This window comes from Alligator sinensis, unplaced genomic scaffold (assembly GCF_000455745.1).
Source record: "Alligator sinensis unplaced genomic scaffold, ASM45574v1 scaffold282_2, whole genome shotgun sequence".
NCBI classification, from domain to species: Eukaryota; Metazoa; Chordata; order Crocodylia; family Alligatoridae; genus Alligator; species Alligator sinensis.
Window position 1 is genome coordinate 1,414,283 of NW_005841879.1, and position 27,555 is coordinate 1,441,837.

At 46.8% G+C, this 27,555-nt stretch overlaps 1 protein-coding gene across 5 annotated transcripts; it reads right to left on the reverse strand.

The window, feature by feature from the left end:
* Nucleotides 1-27,462, reverse strand: AXIN2 (axin 2). Of its 5 annotated transcripts, none has more exons than XM_006017350.3 (10): nt 26,396-27,461; nt 20,224-20,364; nt 12,488-12,590; nt 10,146-10,286; nt 9,364-9,860; nt 8,921-9,103; nt 8,377-8,607; nt 7,624-7,719; nt 6,072-6,239; nt 1-1,748 (listed from the first exon to the last, which is right to left on the reverse strand). In XM_006017350.3, exons 1-10 carry the CDS (start codon nt 27,217-27,219, stop codon nt 1,622-1,624), a joined length of 2,511 nt encoding a protein of 836 aa, XP_006017412.1. In that variant the 5' UTR covers nt 27,220-27,461; the 3' UTR covers nt 1-1,621. The 5 variants fall into 5 exon arrangements, with proteins under 5 accessions (XP_006017412.1, XP_006017413.1, XP_025052044.1 ...); XM_006017351.3 differs by having other exon boundaries at nt 8,921-9,100; nt 26,396-27,459; XM_025196258.1 differs by lacking the exon at nt 1-1,748 and adding an exon at nt 1,776-2,959.
* Nucleotides 27,463-27,555: the final 93 nt, after the last annotated feature.

Genomic DNA, 27,555 nt, shown 5'->3' on the forward strand with positions numbered 1-27,555 from the left:
ATAAAGGCTACATCTCTTAATTACAATAATTATTGTACCAAGTAATTTTCTTTAAATGAAACTCTTTATAATGCATAATTTACAGTATAAGTAGAACAAAATGCCATGGCAAAAGTCATGAGTACAGGACTTGTAATAAAAGGCATAAAATATATTTATACATAAACCCCTTAAACAAACAAGGGAAAGCTTGAACCCTGAATATAGGGCAAAACATGGCATAGTAAAACCATGCAGGCACAGGTACTGTACTGATTAAATTTTAAAAACACTAGAGATAGTGTATTAATATTTTCACCATACACTTTCTACAATATATACAGACTTATACAAAGTAGCAATGGCAAACAATGCACAGATTAACTTAATCAACATAAAACCCAAATGTAGAAATGGAAGGTCTTCCTTGGAAAAGGGTTGCTTTGTCCCAACACAGTGTACACACGCACACACACTCACGCACGCACAGAGGAAGAGGAAGCTATTCAAAGTGTAGCATAGAGCCTTAGCACAACTCCCATTGGCTCAAATGGGCGCTATGTAGAGAAGATACAACATGTCTGAAAACCCACCCCATTGCATTTGACCGTGGTTTTAAATACAAGATGTGCTAACACTGAAGTAGAAAGATAGCTATTTTTCCTAGCCAATGTAGAACACACATCTGGATTATAATCTGGTTTTGCAATGCGTCCTTGTGGCGTGTTAATGTGGAAATGACAACTGGCTGGCTGCTTGTTCAGCTCTCTTCCTAGGTTTGCATTTGCTATAGGCTGCCTTGGCATAGACAGGCCCTGGACACAACTTGGGAGTCCCACACAATGAAAGCAACAATAGAAAGCCTCACGCCACAGAAACCCCTGGACAAAAACCAATCGCCGTTGCCGTGTTGCATTGAACATATAGAATGCTTAAGACCTTTATTTTGAATCAGAGCAGCATAGATTAAAATGCACCCATCTCTAGACAAGTGAATGGTAGGGTTGTTTTCTCTGCTTTTCTTTTTTGAGTCAAGGTTCCCCCCGCACCAACTTTTCTTTAGAGCTTTTATCTTCACTTGGAGAAGTGCTGGGCACAACACGTTTCCTTTCTTTGTAAAAGGAGAGAAATTATTAATGAACTTGGAGCTGAACTTTTAGATAGTGGGAACAACACACAAAAAATATATACCCTCCTCCCATATCCCCTCTCTTCTCCATTGTTAAAGCAGCATATCCATAAACTGGACTTAAGGGAAAATCAGACTGTTCAATAAATATCAATAAGGATTACTGTTAAGGTAAGCTATACACAGTTTCTCTTAGTCCACAGATTTCAGATCCCCCAGGAAGTCATATATTATGTATGGAAGTCTCTCAAACATGGTCTGCATCTCCAATAGCCAACAGTGGTCATGTTTTTAATAAATAGTTCAGGGTTTTTATCATCTTGGTACCCAACTCATGAATAATAAATGCCATTTTTTCCTCTAAGGCTAATTCAGCAAAGTCTTCATAGACCTCGCTTTTTTTTTTTCTTCATTGGTTCAAAACTTTCCTTCAGAGTTGTTTTTCCCCCTTGTCACTATTGTGTGTCCAGAGACATCTCTAGCTTAGGATTTCTAAAAGGAACACCAATGCCATCAATCAATCCTCTCTACTTTTCCAAGAATCCTTCCTTCGTACATGGGCAGAACTGTGTCATCTTCCCAAATTTCTTCAAAAACCGCACCACAGTCAAATTCATCACTTGCTTTTTTAAAGTAATACCTGGAGTGGGAAAAATACAGTAGGGTTAAACAAAATGAAGAAAAAGGATATCTTGCACTTATTTAAGATCACATGCATTATTTTCCTGCAAAGAGCCCAATTTTTCCTCTCAAATGAGACTCTCCACTGGCTTTAATGGGGTTACTAGGATTACAGAGGCAAGAGATCCTGTAATATGGAAAACCTCCATCAGGCAGAAATGATGAGTTTGGATTATATGCCAAGTCTACTCGATTCAAGATAGATGCAATTGCAGTCAGCCAAACAGAGCTAAAACATAAGTGTTTGAGGAACAAGGGCAAAGGAAAAGAATACACTACTTAATAAATAAAAGACGCCTCCGGGATGGTGCCTTATATATGTTGGCACCAGATATTTTCAGCAAGAAGGAAAATTAAAGAGTGTAGCAATTCCTGGCCAAGCATTTTATTTAAAGAAATAAAATTCAAACAAAAACATTCTTTGAGTTTTTTCCTTGTTGCTTTCATGCGTTTCTTCCTTCAAATTCTGGAGCACAACACTGCAATTATAAAATTTTATTAAAGGACCTTTTTAGAAATAGAAGTTAGCCTCAGCTCAAAATCTGCAACATGCTTTCTGCAAAGGAAAGACTAACTGTGTGGCACTGGCCCCATGATAAAGCTCAAGGCCTTGCATTTCTACACAGGCACACAAATTGAGCCTCCGCTCCTACGTTGGAGAAGCTGCTGTGTTTGTTCTCAGCTGCTTCCTAATGGTCACATGCAAAGAGCAATCTTGGTCTGGCTTGCAATATTTGACACTGGAAGGTCAAGTAGTAGTGTCCTGCATTCCTTCTCTTTTGCTCTGGGTCGTTAGATCATGAAGCCAGCGCTCACACAGACAAAAAGTGCCCCCACCCCTCCTGTGTCAAACAGTAAGGACCCCTCTATTATCCTGAATTAGACCGTTCAGCTTCTTGATTAAAGGTTCCTTTTATCCCTTTTCTAGCATTCTTCCTTCTAAGGCTGCTTAATTGCATATGCACAAATGAAGGGCTTCCATTCAGAAGGTTAGCATTTAAGGAGCCTACCCGTCTGCTGCCACACACCTTCGATCTGCCCTGCTCTCTCGCCTGCTTTGAAAAGCACTTTCCCATCTGATCACCAGCAAGAGAAAATCTTCATCAGAGAGATCAGAAACTTCACCTCTGCACTGTCACTTTCAGACAGCAGAAGATGGAGAGGTGTTTGCTAGGAGCAAGAAAAGGTCACACAACTTTTGCAGGAGGGGGAGGACAAAACCCTCAGTTTAAGATTTTTTTCACTTATAATAATTAACAGTCTTTGGCCTGTAGTGGTTTTTGAAAGTCCCTTAAGAGGAACAATTCTGCTATAAAATACTTCAAAATGGAATAACCGGTAATAATAGGATATACTTTTTTTTTTTTTTTTTTTTAAAGGGAAAGCAAAATTCTTTGGTAGGTAGGGGGAGCGGGTCCTTTAGCTACAAAGGGAGAGTCAAAAAAGCTATATTTAGTCAGGATACATTTAACATATTACTTTTTTTTTTTAAGCCATTCCCAGTTGAATTGATGCACAGAATTGTCTCTGTAGTGGTTCAGCAATGAAACAGCTTATTTAAGTTCTTCATATAGACCTTGAGCCTATGCTTATTGAAGTCGGTGGCAAAGTTCCCACTGACTTTAATGGTGCAGGTCAGGACTATAATTCCCCAAGCCAGTAGGCTCAAAACAAAACCAAAATACAAAAAAGCTTGAATGAGTTACAAAGACTTTCCCCTTGCCTGCCCCTCCTGCAGATAACAGCCAGCCTTCCCAAGAACTTCCTCCACAAGCTGAAACTCTGGTGGTGTTTACAAAATTTTTATTTGAGAAAACACGCTATGACCTTTTACATAATTACAACCTTATTTCACAGAGAAAGGAAGGGGGGGGGGGAAAAAAAAAGAAAGAAAAAGAAAAGCAAAGCAATATCCTCCCCCACATCATCTTCAAACAAGTCACTCTACACTTACTTGCTCACAGAAATGGGCTTTCCATTGAAACATGTTTTATGTGGCAAGCTTTGCTTCTTTTTTTTTTTTTGACATCTGGCACCAATAGAGTCGAGCAGGCCTGGTGCTACGGTTCTGTTTTGAACTCTTGCCATGTTAAGAGTACTCGACACCACCCGTGTGTGTGTGCGCGCGCGCATGTGCACGTGTGTGTGCGCGCGCATGTAACGCTATTGGTATTAAATCACTGCTTAATACCCCCCCCCGCCTTTTTTATAAAGAAAGGAACACCACACACTCAGCACATACCCTGCTGGACACATGACTCTGGCACTGAAAAGGAGCAGGAACAGAGCCTTAGGTACCCATGTTGCAAACTGATTCAATCAATAAAGAATTTTGAGAGTCGACCATTTATGCATGTCTTTGTGCATTAAATGAAAGGCAAAGGCTTCAAAGACATGCTTATTAAGTGTGCCTTAAAAAGAAATCAATGCCAGATGTGACCAAGGCAGCTAGTTAGTGCTCCCTCTCATACACACGCTACTCTGGGCAGTACGGCCCTCTTCCCTGAAGGTCACCCGCCGTTTCACTCAAAGTCCAGCCAAAAGTCAAAGCTTAGATCAAAATGATTCCCTGGAGGTACACACATTTGTGTAATTAGTTTCACCTTGTGTCTGTGCAAGATAAAATACTGGGCACGTACCCAAGTTCCTTTTATAAATTTCTGCATTGTCTTTACCCAGGTGTAAAGGGGAGAGATCTAAGCAAAACATTGTTTCATCCTTGTCAGTCACTTTAAAACATTTTCTAAAGTAATTACAGTCTGACAAGGCACAAATAATTGCACCTGGAGGGGCTTAAAGGCCACAGAGGTTTTAATATCATATTCAAGCACCCGAGCATCACAAGACGGAATCGGTAGGAAACAAAAAACGGGCTGTTCTAGAGGCTGAATGTGGCCGCCCCTTTTCCCCTCCCAGCCACTGGTTCACATCCAGCCCAAGCTGGTTACCGCTGGAAGTTGTTGCCATATGATGACAGCCGAGGGACCTGCGAGAGAGAATTTAGGAGGGACATGGCGCATCTCAGCCTACGAGACGGCCACCAGCTCAGTGCAGCCTCGCAGGGGTGATCGTCCTCAACCAGGAGGGATTGCCAAAGACAACAGCAGCCAGGTCCCGAAAGCTCACAAGGGGGCTATAGTCTCACCTGCGCAGGTGGGTCTTTCAAAACCACTGCAGGTTCCCTGGTAGGGCAACCTGGGCGGGTTGTGCTATTGCCAGTGCAGTGCCCATTCTGGGTCTCACCCGGGCACTCCCGATACTACGGCACGTCCTCTGGCACCTCGGTGAATTCAGCACGAATGTAAAATACTTACACCTGGCTCTTTAACGCTTAGAGCTGAAGAAAGGAAACAGCCTAGACAACCTTTATGACCTGAACATTTCATTACTGATCAGAGCCATTTAGCCAGTACTGTAAAAATAACCGAGGGGAAAAAAGCCTCCGCCATCGGAGTCGTGACGAGGTGGCGGCAAACTATAGAAACCGACACAACCCACAGAAACCAGACACACAGACTTGGACTTTGCAAACTCCTTCTGCCCACATGGGAAGATGCCAGGGTTTTGTTGTTGTTTCTAAAAAGGATCTCCGCGTAAGTCCATGGAATTTGCCCTGGAGACCGGGCTGTTCACGAGAGCACGCACGTGTTTAAAGGGCATCTGCGGCAAATCAACCGCACCGAGTGTCATCTCTGTCTGTGCCCACCTGACGCTGCACCTACCTTGATCGCTTATGGCCTCCATTAGTGCTGCACTCCTATTAACGCCCCCATTAGGCAAAAAAGCATCATTACCCCCACTTTACACGTGGGGGAGCTGAGGCTCAGAGAAACTAAGTGACCCAGTTAAGATCCAGAAGGGACTCGGTGACAGAGCTGGGAACTGAACTCACCTCCGGGTTCCCCTTTTAGCACCTGCCCCATAAGGACAGTCCTCTTCTTCCCGATACTCTGCTATTCTGGCAAAAGCTGTCCACGGGCGGCATGTCAGCCATTATTTTTGGCTATAGGACATGAGCCAAGTTGACTATACTCGCAAGACAAAGCCACCCGCTGGTCTGATGACCATCATACCTGAGCCGTGCAGGAGCCTGGCTAAGCCCCCCGTGGTTTGGCGGTGGCGAGACCCACATTGCTCAGCGAGACAGCACAGCCAACCTCCAAAAGGTGCCGTAAGTTTTTCCTTGTGGGCGGGTTTGCAGAAATATATTTGTTGATTATTTTGGCTCATGGTCCCAGCAGACCAAAGGAGGAGGAGGAGGAACAAACCACACGATTCTTACCTATAATTTCCCTTTTTGCTCAGCTGCTCTTTAAAGTGCCCAAGTGTCAGGCTCTGGGCCTTTAACATCCTCCTGTAGGGAATTTCTTCTCCACAGAAAAAATATGTGACAACCAACTCACTAGACTGGGAGGTGTGAGCGACTGGGAGTTTCTTTGGCTCTTTGTGACTGAAATGAGACAAAAATATAGAGCATGGTTCTCATTTAGAAACAGATTTTGTTGCAATCCAACCACATATGTTTCAATGACATACAGTGTGGGTCAGCTGTACTGGGCACAACAAAAGTCAGAGAATCATAGAAAATGAGGGTGGGAAGGGACTTCAGGAGGTCACATCTAGTCCAACCCCCTGCTCCAAGCAGGACCAGCCCCAACTCCATCATCCCAGCCAGGGGCTGGGCTTGAAGAATACTTTGCATTTTGTTTGACGCTGTACAAACCCCAACCACAGCGGGGTCCCGGCGCACCATTGGGGTCTCGGGTGCACCATCGCAAGGCGTGCGAGTGAACTGAGCCTTAGGAATTATTCCCATTTTGTGGATGGGGAAACTGAGGGACAGAAGTTTGATTCTCAACAGGATGTCTAAGGTTTAAGCCAGTGGTAAAGCTGGGATTCGAAACCTCAGTATATGGTGCTCCAACCATTATGGTAGAGGCCTATGCCTTGAGCCACACTAACTCTTGTCAGTCTGCTTTTGAAAGGTCACGGACAACTTGCATTATGTGCGCTAATGCAAACTGCGGGGCAAGGCATTTAGCTCCTTGGCGTATACCGCGAGGTGTTACTGGCATTTTAAAGCTTGCTTGTTTGCAAACACTGCAACAGGATGATTTGCCCCCAGGTGCACAGGTAACCCCTTAATGACTGGGCAAAAATCAACTCAAATTTGTTCCTTATTTCAAGTGATGCTTTTTAGAGAATAATCATAATTAAAAAAAAAAAATACTATGTAACAAAATGGCAACAGTGTAGTGAATACCACCTAACTAAATCTAGAACTACTTCTGAGGCAATGTATACTTGGTGTGTCAAAAGGTCACAAAGTGTTAGTCCACAGTAATTTAGTCTTCCTAATTTGTTCTAAGTCTTTGTAGAGTGGCTTCAGAAAAAAAAAAGCTCCTAGCAAAGACAGCTGGTGGACTTAAGGTCAACCAATTAAAAATGAAAGGCTCTAGTCAGGTGGCTTAGTCTGGACTTCAAACATTACTCATTGCTTAAGATGAAGAGGGTAAGAAAGAGAACTTTAATTATTTAGGCCATTTTAGACCTCTCTGTAGCAGATTTCTTGTTAAAAGAACCATCCTGTAATTAGACTAATCCAATCTTTGTCCACTTTACAAGAATGCAAGTTAAAAAGAACCAGAGACAAGATTTAAAAATGTTTTGTTCTCTGTTTAAAAAGTAGGTTTGAAAGACCAAACTTCAAATATCAAACATTTCCTATATTTTCAAAGCACCATCCATTTAATGAAAGTCTAATTTTATGTATATAATGAAAGTGCAATTAGATATGTGTTTCTATACCGTCTTTATTATACAGGCATACTCACTCTTCTGTAGTTAGACTTGCATTGCAAAAGGGGGCATTTCCTCCCTGGATGGCAGCTGAGTGGTTGCGATCCCTCTGTTGATTTGAGGCTGAGCATCTGAAGTTGGGGGTGATGAGGGGGAGAGGAAGGGGAAAGAATAAAAAACCTATTAAGTTAAAATATATTTTCTTAATTGAAGTCTCCTGTGGGCCGTTAAGATCTCTCTTTGCATCAATCCTCACACGCTGTAAACAATCAAAGAATTAAAATGCTCTGGGCTAATTTATCCTGCCTACCCCAATGAAGGATAACCAGCCCAATTCACCACTTGGTACGTTAGCTGGAGCTAGTTCTAGAAAACAAAATAGGCAAATCACGTCCGTTAAGCCGGGATGCAAACTCGTTAGGCCCCTGGCTCACCTGTGGGTCTCAGTAAAGTCCGGGGGTGCCTCCCCTTCCCCACCCCTCTGCAAACCTTACACTGGAAAGCGAGGCTCTGCGCACGCTATGCGAGCGTCTCCTGTTACCTCGCTTCGGCCGCCTGCCTGACAGCCAGCGGGCTGGGGGAGAGCTAACAGCACATCTGACAGCTGGGAAGGGAAAGCCAGGAGCCTGCAAGGCGGCTTCCCGCATTACTCGCTTGCAGAAAGCCATATTGATGACTCGAGCCCGTCCCCGGCAGGGGGCACCTGCCTATTGCAAAGAGCTCATCGAACGAGGCCCGTGGGCTTGAACTCTGGCTACCCCACGTCATCCCCCTTTGTAGATACCCACCGTTGTTTCTGGGGCTTGGACACCTCTGCGAGCCTGCGACACGCTTCCTCCAGCTGTGCGAGGGTGTTGGGTGGGGTCAGCGGGGGCATGGCAGGATCCTGGACGAACGGGTGGGCGGGCTGCACCCCACGCGGGTGGCTGTTGTTGCCCCACAGGTGGTGGCGGCCTGGGCGCTCGCCGGGAGCCCCCCTGACGAACTCCGAATTGTAGGCCTTCTTTGTGCTTTGTGTGCTGGGGAAGGGGCGTGGGGGGGGAGAAGGGAGAAAATGGGAAGGAACCGGGTTATAAAAGCTGGAAAATATGACTTAAATAGCAGCTCCCATTCTGCTCGCTTCCCTCTCAAAAGTCTGTCATAACATGAAAGGAGGTTTATTGCCAAAAACATGACATTTTTGTGGTTTTGCTGGTTCTGCGGTACGGCTTTTATATTAAACCAGAGGAGCAAAGAGTCTCATTTGTTTTTAGTGATTGTAAAAATAGACAGCCCATGTAATATATAAATATTTACCGGGAGCAATATTGCCGTAGACAGCTGTATATTTACCTATGGGGCTTGTGCTTATTTTGTCTCTCGCTCTCCAACATCCATTGCCAGACGTTCTGCGACCGGTCCGCGTCGCCCCCAGGTAACTGGAGCCCCGGCGTTACGGGGAGCCCTCCTTCCCCAGCTGGCAGGGCTACACCGTCCGTTATCTTGCCGTTCTTCTTTGTCAGCGTGCCCGTCCTGCTAAGGAGGAGAGAGAAGGGAACAGGATTCCCCGTCCCCCCCCCAGACACGGTGAACATCCTGCGTTCGTGTTACTGCCACGCTTTTGCCAGGAACCTCCCCCCGCCCCCCAGCGCACACATCTGAGCCACCCCCCAGCCCAGCCGCCCTGCTTTCTCCAAGTGACTCCATCTGGTTTCCTAATCAATTCCACCTTCCTTTCCCCAAGAAATAATTAAAACTTCCAGCTCACATCCTATTGAGAAATGCTTGCAACTTACCCAAACTGATCCAGCTGAGCCAGAGGTAGGTCCGTGCCTTTCAAGTGGCTCTTGCACTTGGAATAGCAGTAGTAGTCACTGCCCCCAGTGCAGAAGCACTGGACGCGCTGCGCCGCCTCGGCTTCAATCTGCTCTTTCGTCTTGGGGATGGTGTGGTGGTGGATGTAGTGGTGGTGGACGTGCTTCGTCGTCTGCTTGGTGATAAATCCTTTGCTGATGAGGGTGCAAGCAGCTGGCAAGGCCACGCCCTGCTGTTGCTTGCTCCCCGGGAGACGGTCTGGGGAGCGGGAGCGAGGGGTGTGCCGCCCCATGCCAGGCGACTGGCAGCCAGGGGTCTTCAGCACTCGCGACAGATGGTCATCTAGGATCGCCTGCGGGTCTTCCTCGTAGCTGCCGGATGGTAGGAGAGCGAGCGGGTGCTGCTGATGCTGGGTGCTTGCTGCCTCCCGATTGGTCTGCGTGTTGACAGGGAGCTCTGTTCCCTCCTTCTCTTCATCCTTGCAGGAGTAGCATTAATAAGAAATAAAGAAAAGCACAGGGTGACACCTGCACTCAAGCTGGGGCTCCTTCCACCGAGCTGGCAGGGAACAGCCTGCATCGCTACGGGACAGATCCTTGAACCCGGGACACGCAGCTCGGAGAGAAAAGCAGGAGCGCTCTCCCCCCTGCGTGACATGCAGACAAACGGTGCCACTTCCGTAGCCCCCCTTCCACCTCCAAGACAGACGCTGAACAGCGTGCTGCAAGCACTGCCCCAGCAGCCAGGGGGTTAATCCTCCTACCTCTTTGATTTGCTGTAGCCTCTCCTCCAGACTATCCATGGTTTCTTGCTCTTGCTTCAGCTTCTCCAACCGGGAGATGAGTTCAGCAGCGAAGGTAGCTGGTTCCACAGGGGTCATTTCCTTAGGAAGACGGTGGGTTCTCTACACAGAGCGGGGACAAAAGGGATAAGCCATATTTAGCAGGCAGTGCAAGCTGCAGAAGCTTAGCCGGAGCAGCATTTCTGGCCCCGCTATGCTTGTTGTGTCTCCATGTTTGGATGAAAAGACGACCGCAACTAGGCATGGTCTGCTCTGGATTTTTATGAGCTAGTGCTGTGGCCTCATGGAGTGACATCCTTCCCACTAGCGTTTGCCTTCGGCAGGAGCAGTTGGTCGCACTCCGAGGAACCCCGCTTGTTCTCTCTGTAGTACAACCAGCCCATCAGTAGCTACTCTGAAGTAGAAAATCTTCAAAGACTGTTGTCAAACATCAAATAAAAAAAAAAAAAAAAAAACCTGAGGTGGGAGGGAGAGACTTTAACTCAAGGAATAAAGTGAGCATAAACAGAAAGGAGTTGGAAATTAAAAAAAATAAGATGGGGGAGAAAAAGGGAAAAAAAAAAAAAAAAAAGAAGAAGAAGAAGAAGAAGTCAAACGGTTGCAGATCAGAGAAGTGCTGGTAATTTATTTCCTGGCTACACACTGGGCACCTTTGAGGTAGTGTTGTCTCAACAGTGTCCTAGATCTCTCTCTTTTTTTCCCCCCCCATCTCTTTGTACAGAAAATGAAGAAAGCTGCTGCAGGCTAGTAGTGGTACACTGCTGAGCTTGGCTGCCTCAAGCAGATCTATCAAGGGAAAAAGGGAACATCTCCAAATCAAGTGCAGAATATAAAAAGGCGAACGAGAATTTCTGCCAAAAGCAGCAAACATGGAAGGGGAAAAAAAAAAAAACCAAACCCACCCACCAGAATCCTCCCTCCTCCCCGTCCTCTCCCCCACAAACACCCCACTTCCCCCTCACCCCGACTTTCTCCCTCTTTTTTTTTTTTTTTTTTTTTAAAAGCTGAAAGCTGAACTGCCAACTCTTTCACATACTACCCACCAGATGAGGTGGGGCCTCTCTCCGGCAACCACTTAGCTCCAGAAATGATGTGAGGCTAGAAAAAGGCCACTCTGCTGGAAATTGTCACTCTTACACAAGCTGGCTCTATTCAGTCCCTGATCAAAGCACTGCCTTACAGAGAAAGTCGATTTGCACGCCCTGGGACAAAATAATCTAATTTACAAGCTCAGGCTACAGAACTTTCTTTATGGAGGAGAGGAAAAAAAAAAAAAATACGAAAAAAAAAAAAAAAGAAAAGAAAAGAAAAAGGAAAGAAAGAAAAACACATCACGCAGGCACCCTCCCACCCCACCAGAAATATCATCTCAGATTTCTGGCTGTTTAAGTCAGAAGACAGAAGAATCTGGGGATAGTCATCACAAGACAAGATAAGTTTGTATTTGTCTGTGTAAACAATTTATTTGCTGCAGGAACTGGCAGCACTTTCCTGAAGCCTGCACTGAATTAGCAAGTCAATGAGTTAATAATTTCCAAGAGCAATACACCTCGATGAACAGGATTCCCTCAAAAGCAAGACAGAAAGTTTTTAAAAGCCATGTGCAGCATTGCAGACATTTCTCATTGGGCAGGCTGGTCAATCCTGCTTCCTGCCTGCCTCCAAACCATGTGCTTTTGAAGTCGGAGCAGTGCGGGGAAGGCGGAGCGGGAGCCTCAGCAGAGCAAAGGTGCGAGAGCGGCAGGGGCAAGTGCGAGAGCGGTGGGGGCAAGTCGGAGCCCAGGGACAAGGAGGACCCCACAGTCACGGCTGCCCTCCTGCAAGCTCCCAGTTTGGCCTAGCAGGCAAGTCCAGCCCAAATGCTCCAGAAAGAGGCAAAAGCCACACACACGGTCCAACCACAGATCAACGCCAAACCAACTCAATCTAGAACGCTTCACAAGAGCTCTAGGAACGATCTGACGTAGGCTTGACAGCGGGACCCAAAAAACTCCTGGCTTCCTGCCCCTGGGGCAAGGGGCTGGACCTGATGATCTTAACAGGTCCCTTCCAGCCCTAATGTCTATGAAATCTGAACTCAAGCCAGTGACAGTCAGACCAGATCCTCTCCTGGCTTGTTGAAGCTCCAGCAGAGGCTCTGACCCAATGGAGCTTGCAGGGATGGTATTCGGAAACAGGATGCAACATGCTGATGAGATTAAGTTTTCTCAGCCTCTGCCCCTGGTGCTTCAGGGCCTACGCTCACTAGAAGGCCTTTTCTCTGGCAATCAGACCTGGGCTCTGCAGCAAACACTTGTACTTACTGGAAAATGAGGTAGAGAAACTTGACCATTGGCCTTAACGCTCCGATGCATCTCCCTTTGGAGCTGCTTCTTGCTCCCAAGTCTATAAGGAGGGATTCCATCTCTGCAAATGAAAGACAAGTCACAGTCAACCAGGATTTCAAGGTTGATTTGTTTTAAATTTATAATGCAGTAAAATGCCAACTCCTTTCCAACACAGTAGCTAAAAATCCAAATATGATTATAGTTTAATGTAATCATCTCATGGTGCCAGTTAGGCCACCTCCATGTTCTCTGAAGTAGTACGAGCCTGATTTGCTTGAGGTCTGAGCACTCAGGACTCCAGCTGAAACGTCCATTGGTCCTATGAACTTAATGACTCAAGGAGGCCCTCAGTCACCGCATAAATAGCATGCGGGTCTTAATAAGCAAGAGCTGCCAAGCGAGCTATGTCCCAGTCCTGGAGGCAGCTCCACAAGGGCGAACACCTGCAGCTTTGCAGAGTCCAACTGGCTTCCTCAGGCTTTTGCCAGCACGCAGCTGCTCTCCGAATGCAGCCTCCGCAACAGGCGGTTTCCACGCACTGAATACGTTAGCATGCTCCCTGGCACAGAAACTCTATCTTCCCAGGTCTAAGGTTTTTGGCTATAGCCAAGTTGGTCTGAGGACATAGGCAGGCAAGGGTCTTTGGGTAGATGTGCTCTCTTTGATCAGACTGAGTAGTTGGAAAAAAGTCCTTAGCAAGCTTTCGGGTGCAGTCACCCTTCTTCAGGCATAGGAAGTCTCTGGAGATCTGAGACTCCAGGTCTAAGGCACTTCATCGGTTGTCAGCACTCTACGTGTAAGGAGAGACCGATCTTGTCTGGTCACTAAGAGCTGGGCTTTTTCTAAGGGGAATCCAAGTTGTTTTTTCGGTCTTTGAGGTTGGCAGCTATAGCTTAGGGAGGTCACTTTAAGGTGCAGCAAGAGGACACGTGCCAGAGCTCTGAGGTTGTGACATTTTTCCACTTGGCCATATCAACCCAGTGTGGTGAAGCCATCAAATGGACAGGGCAAGTGTAAAGGAGCTATGAAATAAAAATGGCCTGCAAACAGAGCTGACCCTAGGTGTGGGGTGCAACCAGGGCAAATCAGCCTGTGCGGGGCCCCTTAACACTGCGCGGGACCGTGGGACCCCTACAAAGGGGGGGGTCCGCTGTGCTTCTTCCGTGACGCGGGGCTGAGGCACCAGCTCCAGGCAGGTCCCACAGGAGGGGCCGCCCCATCCGGCTCTGCGGGACCCCCCAAAGCACAGGGCCCGGGGCAGTTGCCCCGATTCACCATACCCTAGGGATGGCTCTGCCTCCAGAGAGCAGGAGCAGTGATCTTTTTCTAGCAATGGGACTGGCTGCCAGCTAGCCAGCCAGGTACGGATTTACCCACTACAGTATTAAAGAGCTTTGTCCAGCGGTAGAAAAGCAACTGAGCATCACGCCTTCCTGTTCCCAGGTTTCCCCACAGACTTGTTCGGTAGCCTTAGGACCCAGACAAACAAGGCCATCTATACCAGTGTAAACCACCTTCCCACCAATGCCAGAAGGAGTGGATGCATGATGTGCACGTCAGCACTGGTGTAACATATTAGTCTGGTATAGAGGCACCTTATGTAAAAACAGGCAGTAAGAATACACCGGTGTGTATTACACCACGAATACACCACGTGACTATGGGGTCAGCGTATATGTGACTGTGGCTCTGTGCAAGCAAGGTATTACTTGCTCCTCTACCACCCAGTGGTAAGACACTAATATTGCCTCCTATAGCAGCTGCCCCAGGAGATCTGGGGTAGCAGGATCTGGATGCTCTTTTAGCTATAATGGTTCAGGAAATAGATAAGCAGCAAGGTTATTTTTGGTGCTCAAGAGGAGAGAGAGGAAAAGAAGGAGAAAACCCTCTTATTTCTCCCAGGTCCCAATGTCATTTCCATAGTTGTATAAAAGCAACACAGATTACACCAGTGTTCATGGGTCCAGGCTGTCGCTCTCTGTGCTCCAATCCCTCCACCGCTTATCAGATGGGGACAACAGCTCTGTATTGAAAAGGGCACGGTGAAATTATTAGAGGATTAACGGTTGTAGAGTGCAGTGAAGTCCTTGGCTAGAAGGCCCTGTAGTTCAGTTGAGAAGCAACATTCATAATAGAGGGGAAATGAAATTTTAGGGTGTTACTATATACCTCTCTTCCCCCCCATATTTGCTCATCTCTCCCCCAAAATCCATTTCACACCCTCAAACACACGCGCATCATTTTCAAATTCACCACCTTTATGGTAGACTTGCATTTCCTATTGCTACAGTGGCAAGGGGACTAAGGACAACATTTTCTGAAATGCCCAAGGGCTCTTTCATGAGCATAAGGGCACAAACCAGCCTCAACCTTTAGCTGCCAGACTGGAGACTACTTGAAATACATGAATTTTTATTTAAAAAGTGCTTTGCATCCTCTGGGTTGGGAGAAGAAACCGCTTTATGGCACTTCAAGTTTGGCACCCAAAGCTTGAAGAGCACAATCACCGGACACATGCAGAGACTGTGGCCGAGCTCCAACTTTCCACTGAAGGTGACTGAATTTGCAGCAAGGTGGAGGAGCAAAGAAAAGAGGCCAAAACTTTAAAAAAATTATTATTTATTTAAAACTTGGAAAATTGGAAGTAAAATACAGCAAGAGGGGAAATGCCTGATGTGTGGTCTACTGCGGGGGAGGGCAAAGGGAGGCCGAGTGCCCAAAATCTAAGCTAGATCACAGGTGAAGCAAGTTGCAGGTACTCATTTCAGTTCCTAATGAATATCTGGCTCCAGAGAATGATTTCAGCCTCTGTTAAGCATCTGCAGGGGAGCTACAGCTCACAAATGAAGCCTCACCAAAGAGTGCTTTGTTGGGAAAGCTGCCCTGCACCTGTCTGCACCGTACCTTCCTGTGGCCAGGGTTATCACTCATTGCCAGAAGCACTAAACATTTAAGGTCCATGATGAAACAAGGGTCAGCAGACATGCGAGGAAGAATGCAATATATCCGAGTTGGCATGGAGGCTCTGCCCTCTCTTAGCAACAGGCAACAAGTATGTGTTGGATGGCCTCCAGCATTAAAGCTCCCTCAAATAGTTATGTGGGTTTGAGGGGGGAGGAAAGTTGGGAGAATGTAATCCCAAGTTAAATGCTCATCCCAGGGATCTCAGGAGAGAGATCTTTGAGGTTTACCAAAACCTCAAATGCAGAAGAGTTAAAATGTCTCGTGCATTCTTCCTCAAACAAGAAAGAAAAAAGGCAGCAGGGGGTGTCCACTTTCATCCATTTGGCTACAAGTTCACCTTTGGCAGCGTGCAGGAATCCACCTGTCTGGGCACCACATGCGAGGGAGAGGAATCGAGGTAACCAGCTACAACGGCCATGCAAAAGGGAGGCGTCCCCTGCACAGAACAGCAACCGGAAGAGGTCGGAGTGGGAGGAAGCGAGGCAGCACAGAAGATAAGCTCAGTGCCAGGGGGATCAGGGCTCCAACCTGAAAAGGGCGCAGTGCCACGATACAGGACATTGCCTCCCTCCACACACACACACACACACACACACACACACACACACACACACACACACACACACACACACGATCGAAGACGCTGACCCTAGTCCTACACTCTGTGGCAAGGGACAAAAATAAAATAAAACAAAACAAAACAAGAGAGAGCCCTATGGCAAGGTCCTATCCTGCACAAGGGATCCCAGCACACATGCAGGTTTGCTCCATGAGGCCGCACTCCAGCTCCACCCGCACAGCCAATAATAGGGCCATGCTACGGAAAGCAAGTTATAGTTCCTAGGACTCCCCGTGGGGATTTAGTCCCAGTGAACCGGGGTTACTTGGCTCATACTGAAAGTCTCATCTCCAAGATGGGCTTGCACGCTTTAGGACGGAGCTTCCATCTCCCTTTAGACTTGCCCCATCGGGTTAGTTTAGACTCCACCCCTTTCATATCACATCGAGTCAGGCCCACTTTCAGCCAATGAGAAGCAAGACTTGTTCAGGCACGTTACACTTGCTGGTCCAGACCCACTCGGGCGGCTGTCAGACAAGTGACGAGACCGACACATCGCTAGCTGCTCTTGCACCTCTTGGCAGCGACTGGTGCCCTCCGTCCGCACCTGGCCGACAAGGGATCTGGCGAATCCCAGGGAAGGTTTGGGAAGGGGGACGTCAGCGTAAAACCGGGCCCGTTTCTGATCTCTGCTCAACGCCGTTACACAGGAAGAGTCTCAGATCCGCTCCCTGCTCACTTCTGAAAGCCTGTCTCATCAGGAGTGTTTTACAACATGGAACAAAGCACAGGAAAGACATTTCATGGAGATGGGAAGAGCACTTAGTAGCTTGAGAGAGTCCTTCTAAAGAGGGAAGAGAGAATTTTATAGTCGGTTTGATGTCTGCTTTTTAAATCTAGGCCTTCCACATAAAATGAGGAAGGAGAATAATGCCAGGCTGAGGAGAAGACAAGAATGGGTGATCACCTCTTACAGGCGAGGCAGGAAGCTGGAGCTGGAGTTTACAGCCAGTCTGGGTACAATAAGTAAAAAGATATTAGGGGAAAAAATCTGAAGCTGAAATGCGTGTAGGTCACACTAACAACTAGAAAGAGGCTTTAAAAAGAAAAGGCTTGGGCTTTGCCAGAGGTTTCCATACATAGTGCAGGATTACTATTAAAGGAGGAAAAAAAAGAAAAAAAAAAAAACCCTAAAAAAGGCAGCATTCCTCAAATAGGTCGTTTCAAGCTAACCTTCTCCCCTTTCTCCCGCAGTAAACATTTGCACTCACTTTCTTGGCTACTAAAAGCTGTGGGCTGAAGAGCTACAGAGTTTAGGCACTAAGTAGTAGAGTTTAATTATAAACATTTCAGCTAACCAGTCTGGGGCTAAGCCAATCTGTTTCTGGGGGAAACACTAGTTTGAAGTCTTCTTTCCAGTCAGCTGCCATTTAAGCCGAGCCAATTATCTTAGCCTTTTGACTCAGATGTGCCTGACCTAACCTGAATGTAGTTTTACTGCTGCTTTGAAATATCAGACTCATGCGCGTATGCATTCACTCCCATCTTCATTTGGCAACGGCTCTAAAACAAGCCTCTGATCTTGCCAACATCAAAAGCCTGGTTTGTAAGATAAGGTAATATTTGAAGTTCGCTCAGCAGCATTCCCCTGTGTCCAAAGTAAATCCATAAATAAGATATAAGCAAATAAAAAAAAAAAAAAATCCCTTTTCCTCTTTCCCCTCCCCCCCAATCAAGAGATGGAAATAGGAATTTGCATGATGCTTTGTGACTGATACCCCCGCCCCACACCACCAAACTGATCCCTGGCATCAGAGGGAAGAAAAGCTTGTGCATCATTTGGCAACTCTACCTACAATCATAATACAACAAAGTTTGGGGTTTTTTTTCTTAATTAATACCTCCCTTCCCCGCTATATGTGGTATGAGCTCAGTGGGATCATTTCTGCTCTTCACCGCACACTAGCACGAAGTGGGAGTGACTCGAGGAGGATGGATTTGCATCTCCACTGGTGCTACAGGGCAAGCTGATGCCCTTTACTACAAAGGAGGACACCCTCGCAGTGAGAAAAGCACCACGACCAGGGGCAGCGCTCCTCAGATGCTCTAGCACATCTATTTCCTACATCATCCATGGCACGGAAGGAAGTTAATCCCAAGCATTGCATGCACATGTTGTAATGTAACACCTGCAGTCCCCAACGTTTCTGGAGAGGAAGTTTTGCAAGCCTCAGCTTTGGCAAGTCTCTGGGTTTGGTTAGATTTCCCTCCTCTCCACCCCCACGTTGCTCCCACCAGTCCACCATCGCCCCCCCGCCCCAATCCTTGCACGCTCAGGCCCGTCCCCACCCCATAAACCAGCTGCGTCTCACCGCTTTCAAAGGTTCAGGGGACTGGCTCAGCTCATAGCAGGAACCATTTCTTTTCCAGGGTTGTGTCTTAAGATGCAAACCTTTTGCGTTCTATTGAAACCCACACATGCCCCCTCCATCCCCCCCCAAACTTGAAGCTCCCAGCAGTTTAATCAGCCAAGCTTCCCCAAGCTCCTCACAGCCTGCACTGGCTATTGTTATGGCAGGAAAAAACAGCCAGGCTCCTTTCATGCGCTGCTTTATGGGGAGCTCCTATTCACTTGTTCAAGTAAATTTCAAAGCGGCCTGCTACCCTCTTATCCCCTCTAAGCTCCCCTAGACTAACAATAGGCTGAAAGCGATTCAGTTAAGCCTTTCATCCACCATGCACTTTATTTCTCACTCAGTGCTCTCATCTGTATAAGGCCCACAATTGGCATTGCTGTGAAGAGAGGGTATAATCCTAGCCCTGTGAATCCCAAGTGACCCTACACTGGTCCAGAAATGACTAACCCAATGAATGCTCTGTTGACACATGATCACATAAAAACTAGAGCCAGTAAAGAAGAAATAAAGAAGTCACCCTATGATTCAGCTCTTTTATTTAATGCCAATATTGTTCAATCAAGGACTCCAGTGGGACAAACAAACTATTTTTTCCACAATATCAGTTCAAAACACACATGTGCATTTAAAAAAAACAAAAAAAACAAAACAAAAAAAAAACATTTTTATTTGTTCATCTGGTTTGTTTGTGTTTTTTTTCCAAAACCCCTCTGTTTTCCATTGTGCATCCTCATACAGCAGATTGCCAACTTGAAAACGCCAGGATGCAAGTCTTAGGCAAGGACATGCAGTAATCACTGCACATATCTGAGACACTAAAAAGTTGCATTGAGTATATTTAGGCCTTGAATGCCTCATTTAATTGAATACATTACCTTTCTCAAGGGCCTGCTCCCATTTCTAAGGTATGCTCTACACTTAAATGTTGCCTTCCATCCCAGGATCAAGAAGTGCTTTACAGCTAATAGTGAATTAAGTCTTGCTTTACCCCTTGAGGCAAGAAAGTATCATTATCCCATTAGAGATAGGGTGGCCGAGGGAGCAAGGTTAAGCAGCTTGTTGTGCAGAAAGTCTAGGCCAAAGCCAGATGAGAGCCCAGAACGGTCCTTTCCCAAGCTTGGTCTTTGGCCACAGGGCCATGCTCCTAAAACACTTGAGACTTTAATCCATAAAGGTTTCAATCAAACAATTCTCCACAGGCCCCAGCTCATGGGGCCCACGGTATTTGCAACCTCTGATCCGAAGTGGGCATGTTGGCATGACTGGTGAACTTTAATCCTAGAAAGCACTTCCTATAGGAAGTAATCTCTTTCTTTTATGACTGATAAATACTAAAGGAGGCCAGGCCTCAAGGAAACAGAAATGCACACCATGAGCAAGAATTTTTTTTTGCTACCGTTTAGTTGGTCTAATAAAAGATATCGCCTCTGAATCAAGAGCTTTGTGCATGAGCAAGTTAAGCATTTCAGTTCACACCTGGGAGAGCAAATCTGCTCAGCCAAGGATGAGCAAGAGGGACCCCTCGCTGCTACTGCCTCCAGTATTTGAGACAACCGAGTCAACAGTAACACCCCCAGCAATACTTCTGAATTGCACAATCTACTTTGCAGTTTGCCTGGTATCCAATTCAGCAGACTTCAAGTCAAATCAAAAGCAGAAGCAAACCAAAAAACCAAGAGTCATCATCTGCGCAAGCCACTGTGGGTCCCTGGCCCGGGGTGGTTGCAAACGGTACTGTTTCAAAAAGGATTTGGTTAAGGCGAAGTACTTACACACTGCTGTCTGTCATCGACATGGAGTCATCAGTCAAGGCATCGCTAGATATCTCGCTATCGTTTGCACTAGTTGCTGGGGCAAAAACATAGCCAGAATTCACATGGTATGGGTTAACAGGATCATTCCTCTTGAAGGACCTAAGGGACAAGCAAAACAGGCTTCTAGTTATTCCAACACATGGAAAAAAAAAAGCACAGAAGTTTAATGTGAACATCCCACGCATGGGAAGCGCGCACAAAGAGACACCCCGAACCTCGTTAGTATTAGTCATCCACACCTTTACGTCCAAACTGCAAGGTGTGTGCGGGCCGCCAGAACACACGTGTCCTCTCCTGACCCGAGAGAGACCACTGCACAGACACCAGCGCTCTCTCAAGCTGGTGACTGCGCATCTGGGTAGCTTTCCAAGCCAGCCACATTTGTCCCCAAGCCATATTTAGGAGAGTTTTTAGAAATTTCTAGGGCACACGCTAGACATACCAGCCAAGCAGCTTCTTCAGGGGCTTAAATACCATTAGAGGTTTGGCTCCTAGTCCCTTATTCCGCACCAAGGGCCATGGGAATAGGCTTGAACCCTGTGTATCAAGTTCCATGGAAAACCATTAGGACTTGAGCTCCTGAATGTCTCAGGCACTTCTGAAAGTGGATCTTCAGTTCTTTTGGAAAATTTACTGCCTCTCCTTTCCTGGCTGCCAACGCTGACATCAGACCGCAGAACAAAACTAAATGATTAATTCAGCACTTCTACTGCACTGTTCAAACCCTTTCTACCAAAAGGCAAATGCCACTGTACATATAGAGAAAGTAAAGGAGGTCCAGTTTTTCTAATGCCCCTGGGAGGCTGGGGGTGGGGGAGCCTTGACATACCAAGGAACAAAATGTTAAAGGATTTGCAGGCTCTCAGCGCCCATTCAGAGCCAATGCACCTTTAAAGGACAGAGGAAGTAACACAGCTTTAGGGCATCAAGCTATGGTGCCAAGAACAGAGACATGAAGAATTGAGTTCATGGCCATTTCTTAAAACAACGGTTCACAGGTCTGAGGTCAGAGAGTAGCAGAGCAAGGACAGACCCCCTCCCCCCCCCCGTAGGACAACGCTCCAATCAAATGGATGCGGAAATTTAAGAGTTTGGATTCAGGCCACAGATCCATGCATGCGTGAGAAGTGCGTGGAGAGGGTTTTAAATGCACATCAAGATGCTCATTTGTTTATATGCAAGGGTACGGGTGGGTTGCAGAGCCTGTGAGTTGGTATATCAAAGCAGCGTCTTCTAATCTGCTAAGGTCTGCTGACTCTATTAATTAGGGTCACTTGCCCAGAACTGGGGGCCTAAGGAATGTGACAGCACTCTTCAGGGGTTTGTTTGTTTTTTTTAAATGGGCTTTCAAACTCCCCGCCCCCACCCCAGCACTTCTGGGATTGGAGGAGACGCAGCTTGATTTAAGTGAGCAGCACAGCTGCCTTAATGGAAAGCAGCACTTCCCCTCCTGCTAGTATCTCCAGCCCCTTTGTCTCGTTTGCCCTGGTTACCCACTTTCGACCTCTTCCCTGTTCTTTCCTCGGCTCTCTCGCAAACAACAAGTTACCCCTGCTCCCCCGCCGCGCTGCATTCCTCCGTTTCACCAGCGAGAGGGAAACATGCACTTTTGCAAAAGCTTAAGCAAAGAAAGGTGTGCGCACGGGGAGGGGGGAAGGTTTTCAAAGAGATGGGCCTCTCTGGTATGAGGCCTAGTGCAAACAGCGACTGAAGTCCTAGGCCCCCGTTTCAGACTCGAGCAACACAGGAGGCCTTGCTGCCAAGTCAGGTATTTAAGCACAGCTGGGATTACATTCTTTTCCAGAGCACGCCAAGACATTTCAATGGGAAGATCAAGACATTAAAATAAAAAAATAAAAGATAGTAAGGAATGCCACTGGAAAGGAATCAAATCTTAGAAGATAAATTAGTTCCACATGCTGATGAAAGCCCTACCATAAAAAAAAGTGGACTTTTAAAATACTGCCCTCGATAAGGCAGTTCAGTCTGTAAGGTCCCAAGGACGCTCCATGGGCCACTGGTGTGCTTTGGGGAGGATGGAAAGGCTGCAGAGCTTTACGGTTTATCGTTCTGTTTGAAGCCGTTTCATGGCTCGCGCCCACAAAACCCAGGCCTGTTAGAGGCTTACTGCTTTAAAGTATTTGGTTTCAAGATGTTCTCCATCTGTACAGAACCAGCCTGCTTTTAAGTGGGTCTTAAGTACCTTGCCCTTCTTGTGTGTTCAGTGTGGCTCCTTAATCACTCTATTAGGAGTGGCAATCAATCATTCAGAGTTTGGGCTGCAACTCGGTAAAGAGCAACAACCACTTCTCCAAGAGATGCCTAGTAGGTTTGTAAGATACCCACTTCCCCTCTTGAACACTTCAGCTTTTAAGCCACCACGTTTGAACAAAGCTTGACACCTTCAAAACCACGCTTTGAACAAAGCTTGGCACACTCCACAACTCGCCTTCCTCCCCAGCACAGATACTGGACCACAGTGCTAGCTCTTTTGTCAAAACCTGTTGACTGGGGGGGCGGGGGGAAACAAATCAAAACCCTCTCCTTTGTCTTTAATCATCTCATTTAAAAAAAAAAAGTTGTAACCTCCATAACAGAGCTCCATGCAGAAATCCCCACATACTTTAAGAAAACTGATTTGGGCTGTTTCCTTACTATTACTTTTTTTTTTTTTTTTCTTTTTTTTTCTTTTAATTTGACCACACTACTATAGTAATTGCACCCAGATGCAACAAGTTGCCTGCAAGGATTTTAAATTCCTATGGAAAGTGGTGGTCTCCTGATGCAGATTCTGTGCGCACACAAAAATCTTCGAACTCCATATGCAAAGTGCTTTCAGCTGTCAGGTAGCAGTTGCTCTGGAGCATCAAGGAGAATGCCTGATGTTTCTCAGACTATTCTTATCTTGGTGTGCTGATACACAGCATGTCGCTCTCTCTATGCTGTGTTAGGCAATAGGCATATCAGAGGCATTACAATGCCACTAAAATTTCAGGGGCTCTCTTTTGGATCCCCTATTACAACAATGCAGTTTAGGAACATTTTGCAGGGTGGGGGTGTTATATAATTTTACTGTCAACCTATGGTTCTCAGAAAGAATACCATTCTGGAAGCTTAAGCCACAAGCTTACACACACACACACACACACACACACACACACACACACACACAGGAGGGAACCTACTAGCTTTATTTTTGGAGGCAAAAATTGAACCTCATTAAATATTTTCTTGGGAGACAAACATCATTGGGCAATCAAGGGTTTTGTGCATACACGTACACAGAAAAAAGTACCTTTTAGCAAAACTATGTTAATCACAGCTTCCATGCCCTAATTGTGGAACACTGCTTCAAACATAGCTTTACAATGGCATCATTTACTTTGATAATTGAAGCCAAACTTGGTTTCAATAACTTGACACAAAATGAGCTCCATCAGCGAGTTCTTTCAAAGGACAGGAAGCACTTTGAGCCGGTAGAGGGCCATCTGCTAGCCCCAACTTACTTAAAGCAAGACCAGCCTCGCTGATGTTAAGAAGAGAAAACTTAATGGGAGGCAGATGAATTCACCTTGGGCGGAATAATGCCATCGTTCAGGCTGTGCTCGCATAAAGGCAAAAGCACTGCTCCACTTCTGCAGGGCACGTTGAGAATCACATGCACATACTGCCGGGAATCCCACCTAGATGTGGCCATGTCCAACACAAACTCAACAGTCGGAGGGGCCCAGCTTCATCATCATCACGCATCAACACATATTTAACACAAAGAATAGTGTGGAGGAGCCAAAATATAGCTCAAGATGTCTCTCTCTCTCACAGACACCTGTATAGGGACATCAGTAGTTAACAATTCAACCTACCACCAGTTCCTGTCTTGTCAGACCCAACACCAGCGTTTTTACCCTACTACTATTGCCCCTGTAGTAACACCTGTGCAGGAGGCAGTGGCAAATGCAAGCGGTTTGCAAAGTGCCCGAAATATTTCAAGTCCGGTGTAAATGCTGAGTTTGACTCCTCTGTGACACACCAGGATGGAGGTGTGGTTTGGCCACAAATCAGAGGCGACTGTGTCACCATGAAGATCTAATCTTAAGTTCAGTGAACACAGCGATATCCGTACACTCAGCATCTCCAACCTCCTACAAAAAAGTGACTTCAGCCATATTGGGCTGGAAGGAGAAACGCAAGTTCACTGCCTTGGATTGGGCAGAAGCGCGCTCTGCCTCACCTCCGTGCTTCCCCTGAAGCCCAAATAACTGGATTCAAAAGCTACTGGAAAGGCAAGAGCCACTGATCAAAGCACAAGGCGCTGCTTACCTTCTAGGAACAGATTTGATACTTGAGTGATCAAAAGATAAGCATATGGGTGGCCATCATGCCCCAAGTAGAGAGTTAGCCTGTAAGGTGCAACTCTACCTTCCCTTCCTCCAAACCCCTGTCCTCGGAAGACAGCAATAGTCAAACAAGGAGTCGTCATCTTCAAGAGCTCTCTTGGATCAGAAACAGCTAAGCTTTCCAAGTACCCAAAGCAATGAGCTGCCTCAACTAGCGGAGCATTAAAACCCATCCTTCCAGCACCGAATTACAGCAACTGGAAAACAGCATCCTGCAACCCGCCGCCTGGTCGCAGGACAGCAGCAGGAGTACAGTTCTCCAGAGCAGTAGCTCTTAGAAGTACTGACACTCATGTAGGAGAGGAGGAAGGCAGCACTAAATCCTCCACCTGCTGGCTGACAGTTAGGGCCTTGGACCTACAAAGTCCCCCAAGGGGGACAGCGCGAGAGGCCACCTCCTTTCAACCCTCCATACGCACAAGCCACCACCTCGCGACTGCACTCCAAAAGTTGGTCTCGAGTACAAACAAGGAGAGAAAAAAAAACCCAAAAAACTTGTGCCAATTAAACCAGTGTAAGATTCAAAGGAACTTCATACATGGCATGGGAGCTACTCCTAATTTATCCTGGTGTACAGAATCGGTCCCAGAGCCCCTGGAAGCTCTCATGACTGGAGCCCATCTGGTGGGTAGGAGAGGGAGAGAAAAATGCACTACAACAACCCTCCTCTAAGAGGCAGAGCACAACCGAAAGAGAAGCCTGAAATCCTTTGATGTCCATGAATCACAGAAACAAGCTCAACATTCCTGTAAACCAGATGTCAAACACTTACCATATTGAAAAACAAACTCCTCGCGCCTGTGCTAGCAGACAGAACATAACCGAGAGCAGATCACCCCACCCAAGATCCTGAGTCCACAGTCCCCCTTTATGGGCAGGACAACACATTTTCAGAGGTTTCCAGTCATTGTTTAGACATTAAAAATAGGATTGAAAAGAGATGGAGGACTGGCATGTCAGGAGAAACTACAACTCCCCCCCCTCATCCTGCCTTTTTATCAAGGTAGACAACAAAAGGAAGGGCTTAGTATCACAGAAATACTACCATGCAGTTGCTGTCCCCACTCACCCAGAGCAGATAGCGCACGCTCCGGATCTGGCAGAAGACACTGAACCAAATCTCAATAAATTTAAATTTCAAGCACGTGACCACCAGAAAGATGCCAGATCTACTATTACTCTGCACCTGAAACGCCTGCACCACCCTCAAGTACTAGATGCGGCTATCCTAGGCTCCAGCACACATGGGCACAGAGCCATCCTGGCTGGGCACGACACCTCTATTGAATGCGATGACAGACTCTCTCATACAAACATTAAAAAACAAAAGTCAAACGTGGGCAAGTAGCAGAGTTCACTGTAGTAGGTGCATGCATTTTCTGTTCCATGACCCCACAACTGCTTCTCATGCAACCCAGACGCTTAACCACTGTCTGCTGGCAATGTGATGCACTTAATAGGTTTACAAGTTGAATCAATAATTAATGCATGATGGAAAGACACAGTAGCTGCGAACTTTTTTGACACACAAAAAGTACCAGACCGATGAAGGTGCCGAGAAGCATCTATGTCAGCTATGCCACAGCTAGATTTAACTAACAGGATTGCTAGACCGTTTTTAAGCCAGTCTCTACCAGATGTTGCCAGCGCTCAAGACTGGTGAAGACTATGCCCACTTGACAAGCTTCTTAAAGAGCATTAAAACAAACTGGGATTCCCAGGACTTTCCTTACCTGTATCCATTCTCGACAGTTTCCGTAGCTCTGACATTGGCTGTAACCCTCAAAGTCTTGCTAGACAACCCAACGACAGATGGCAAGATTTTGCTTTTAAAGTCTGCGCAGCTCCACTCCTCTTCTTCGTTCAAGGTTGGGAGATAGCCACAGACCACTTTTAAGCTCCCCAGTCCGTTGCCGTTAACGTAAGCAGGATTCTCTCCCCCGCTCTGTACGTACTCGAGGTATATATCAGAAGTTAAAAACATCTGGTAAGCATTTTCCTCCATCACAGTCTGAATCTCAGTCTGTGCCTGATCAAACATTACCGAATCTATCTGCTGCTTCTTGATGCTATCCCGTATGTAGGTTTTCGTGGCCGGCTTGAGCTGCTTGGAGACAATGCTGTTGTTCTCGATGTACCGTTTGTATATAGCTTTGGCTACTCGTGAAGTTTTGGTATCCTTAAGGTCCATCTGCCTGAAGCCATTGCAGGCGAACCAGAAGTCTAAGGTATCCACACATTTTTCCCTTTCCAGGAAGGTCCGAAAGAGATAGGCACCATCTTGATCCCCCAACAAAGAGTGCAGGGACTTGGTCCATCTGGCCAGAGGGGAGTCCGGAGACGCGCTGCCTTCTGGCTCTCCCAGACCATCCTCATTCCTCCTGGGGGCCGGAGACACCGGCATGGCCTTGAAGCTTTGGCTTTTCATGGCAAACGAGCAGGCAGGCTGCGGGCATGGTGCCTCTCCTTCCTCCCCTGGCACAGGGGGGCGCGGGGCGTCTTCCCTGAAGCTGGTGCTGGGGTCCGGGAGGTGAGTCAGCAGCACAGCACTGCTCATGGCTCCTCCGTCCTCCTTCAGCTCCTCGGTAGTCTGCCTGGCTGCGCGGGTGGGAGCCTGCGCCTCTCTGGCTGTAGCGCCTCTCTCAAGTCAGCAGGGGATCCTCGGAGCCTTCTCTCTAGCAGGGAAAAGAAAAAAAAAAAAAGGAGGAGGGGGGGGGGAGGAAAGAAAAGAAAAGAGTATTGATCTAATCAAAACCAGATCCGCCCAACATCAAAGACCAAAAGTAAACAGGCTTTTCAGCTGCTCGCATTCAGGAGGCAGCAGCGATCTGCAGGATCACATCGGCTCCCCTTTCCACGTCGGGGTGGGGGGGGGGGGGGGGAAGGAGGGGGG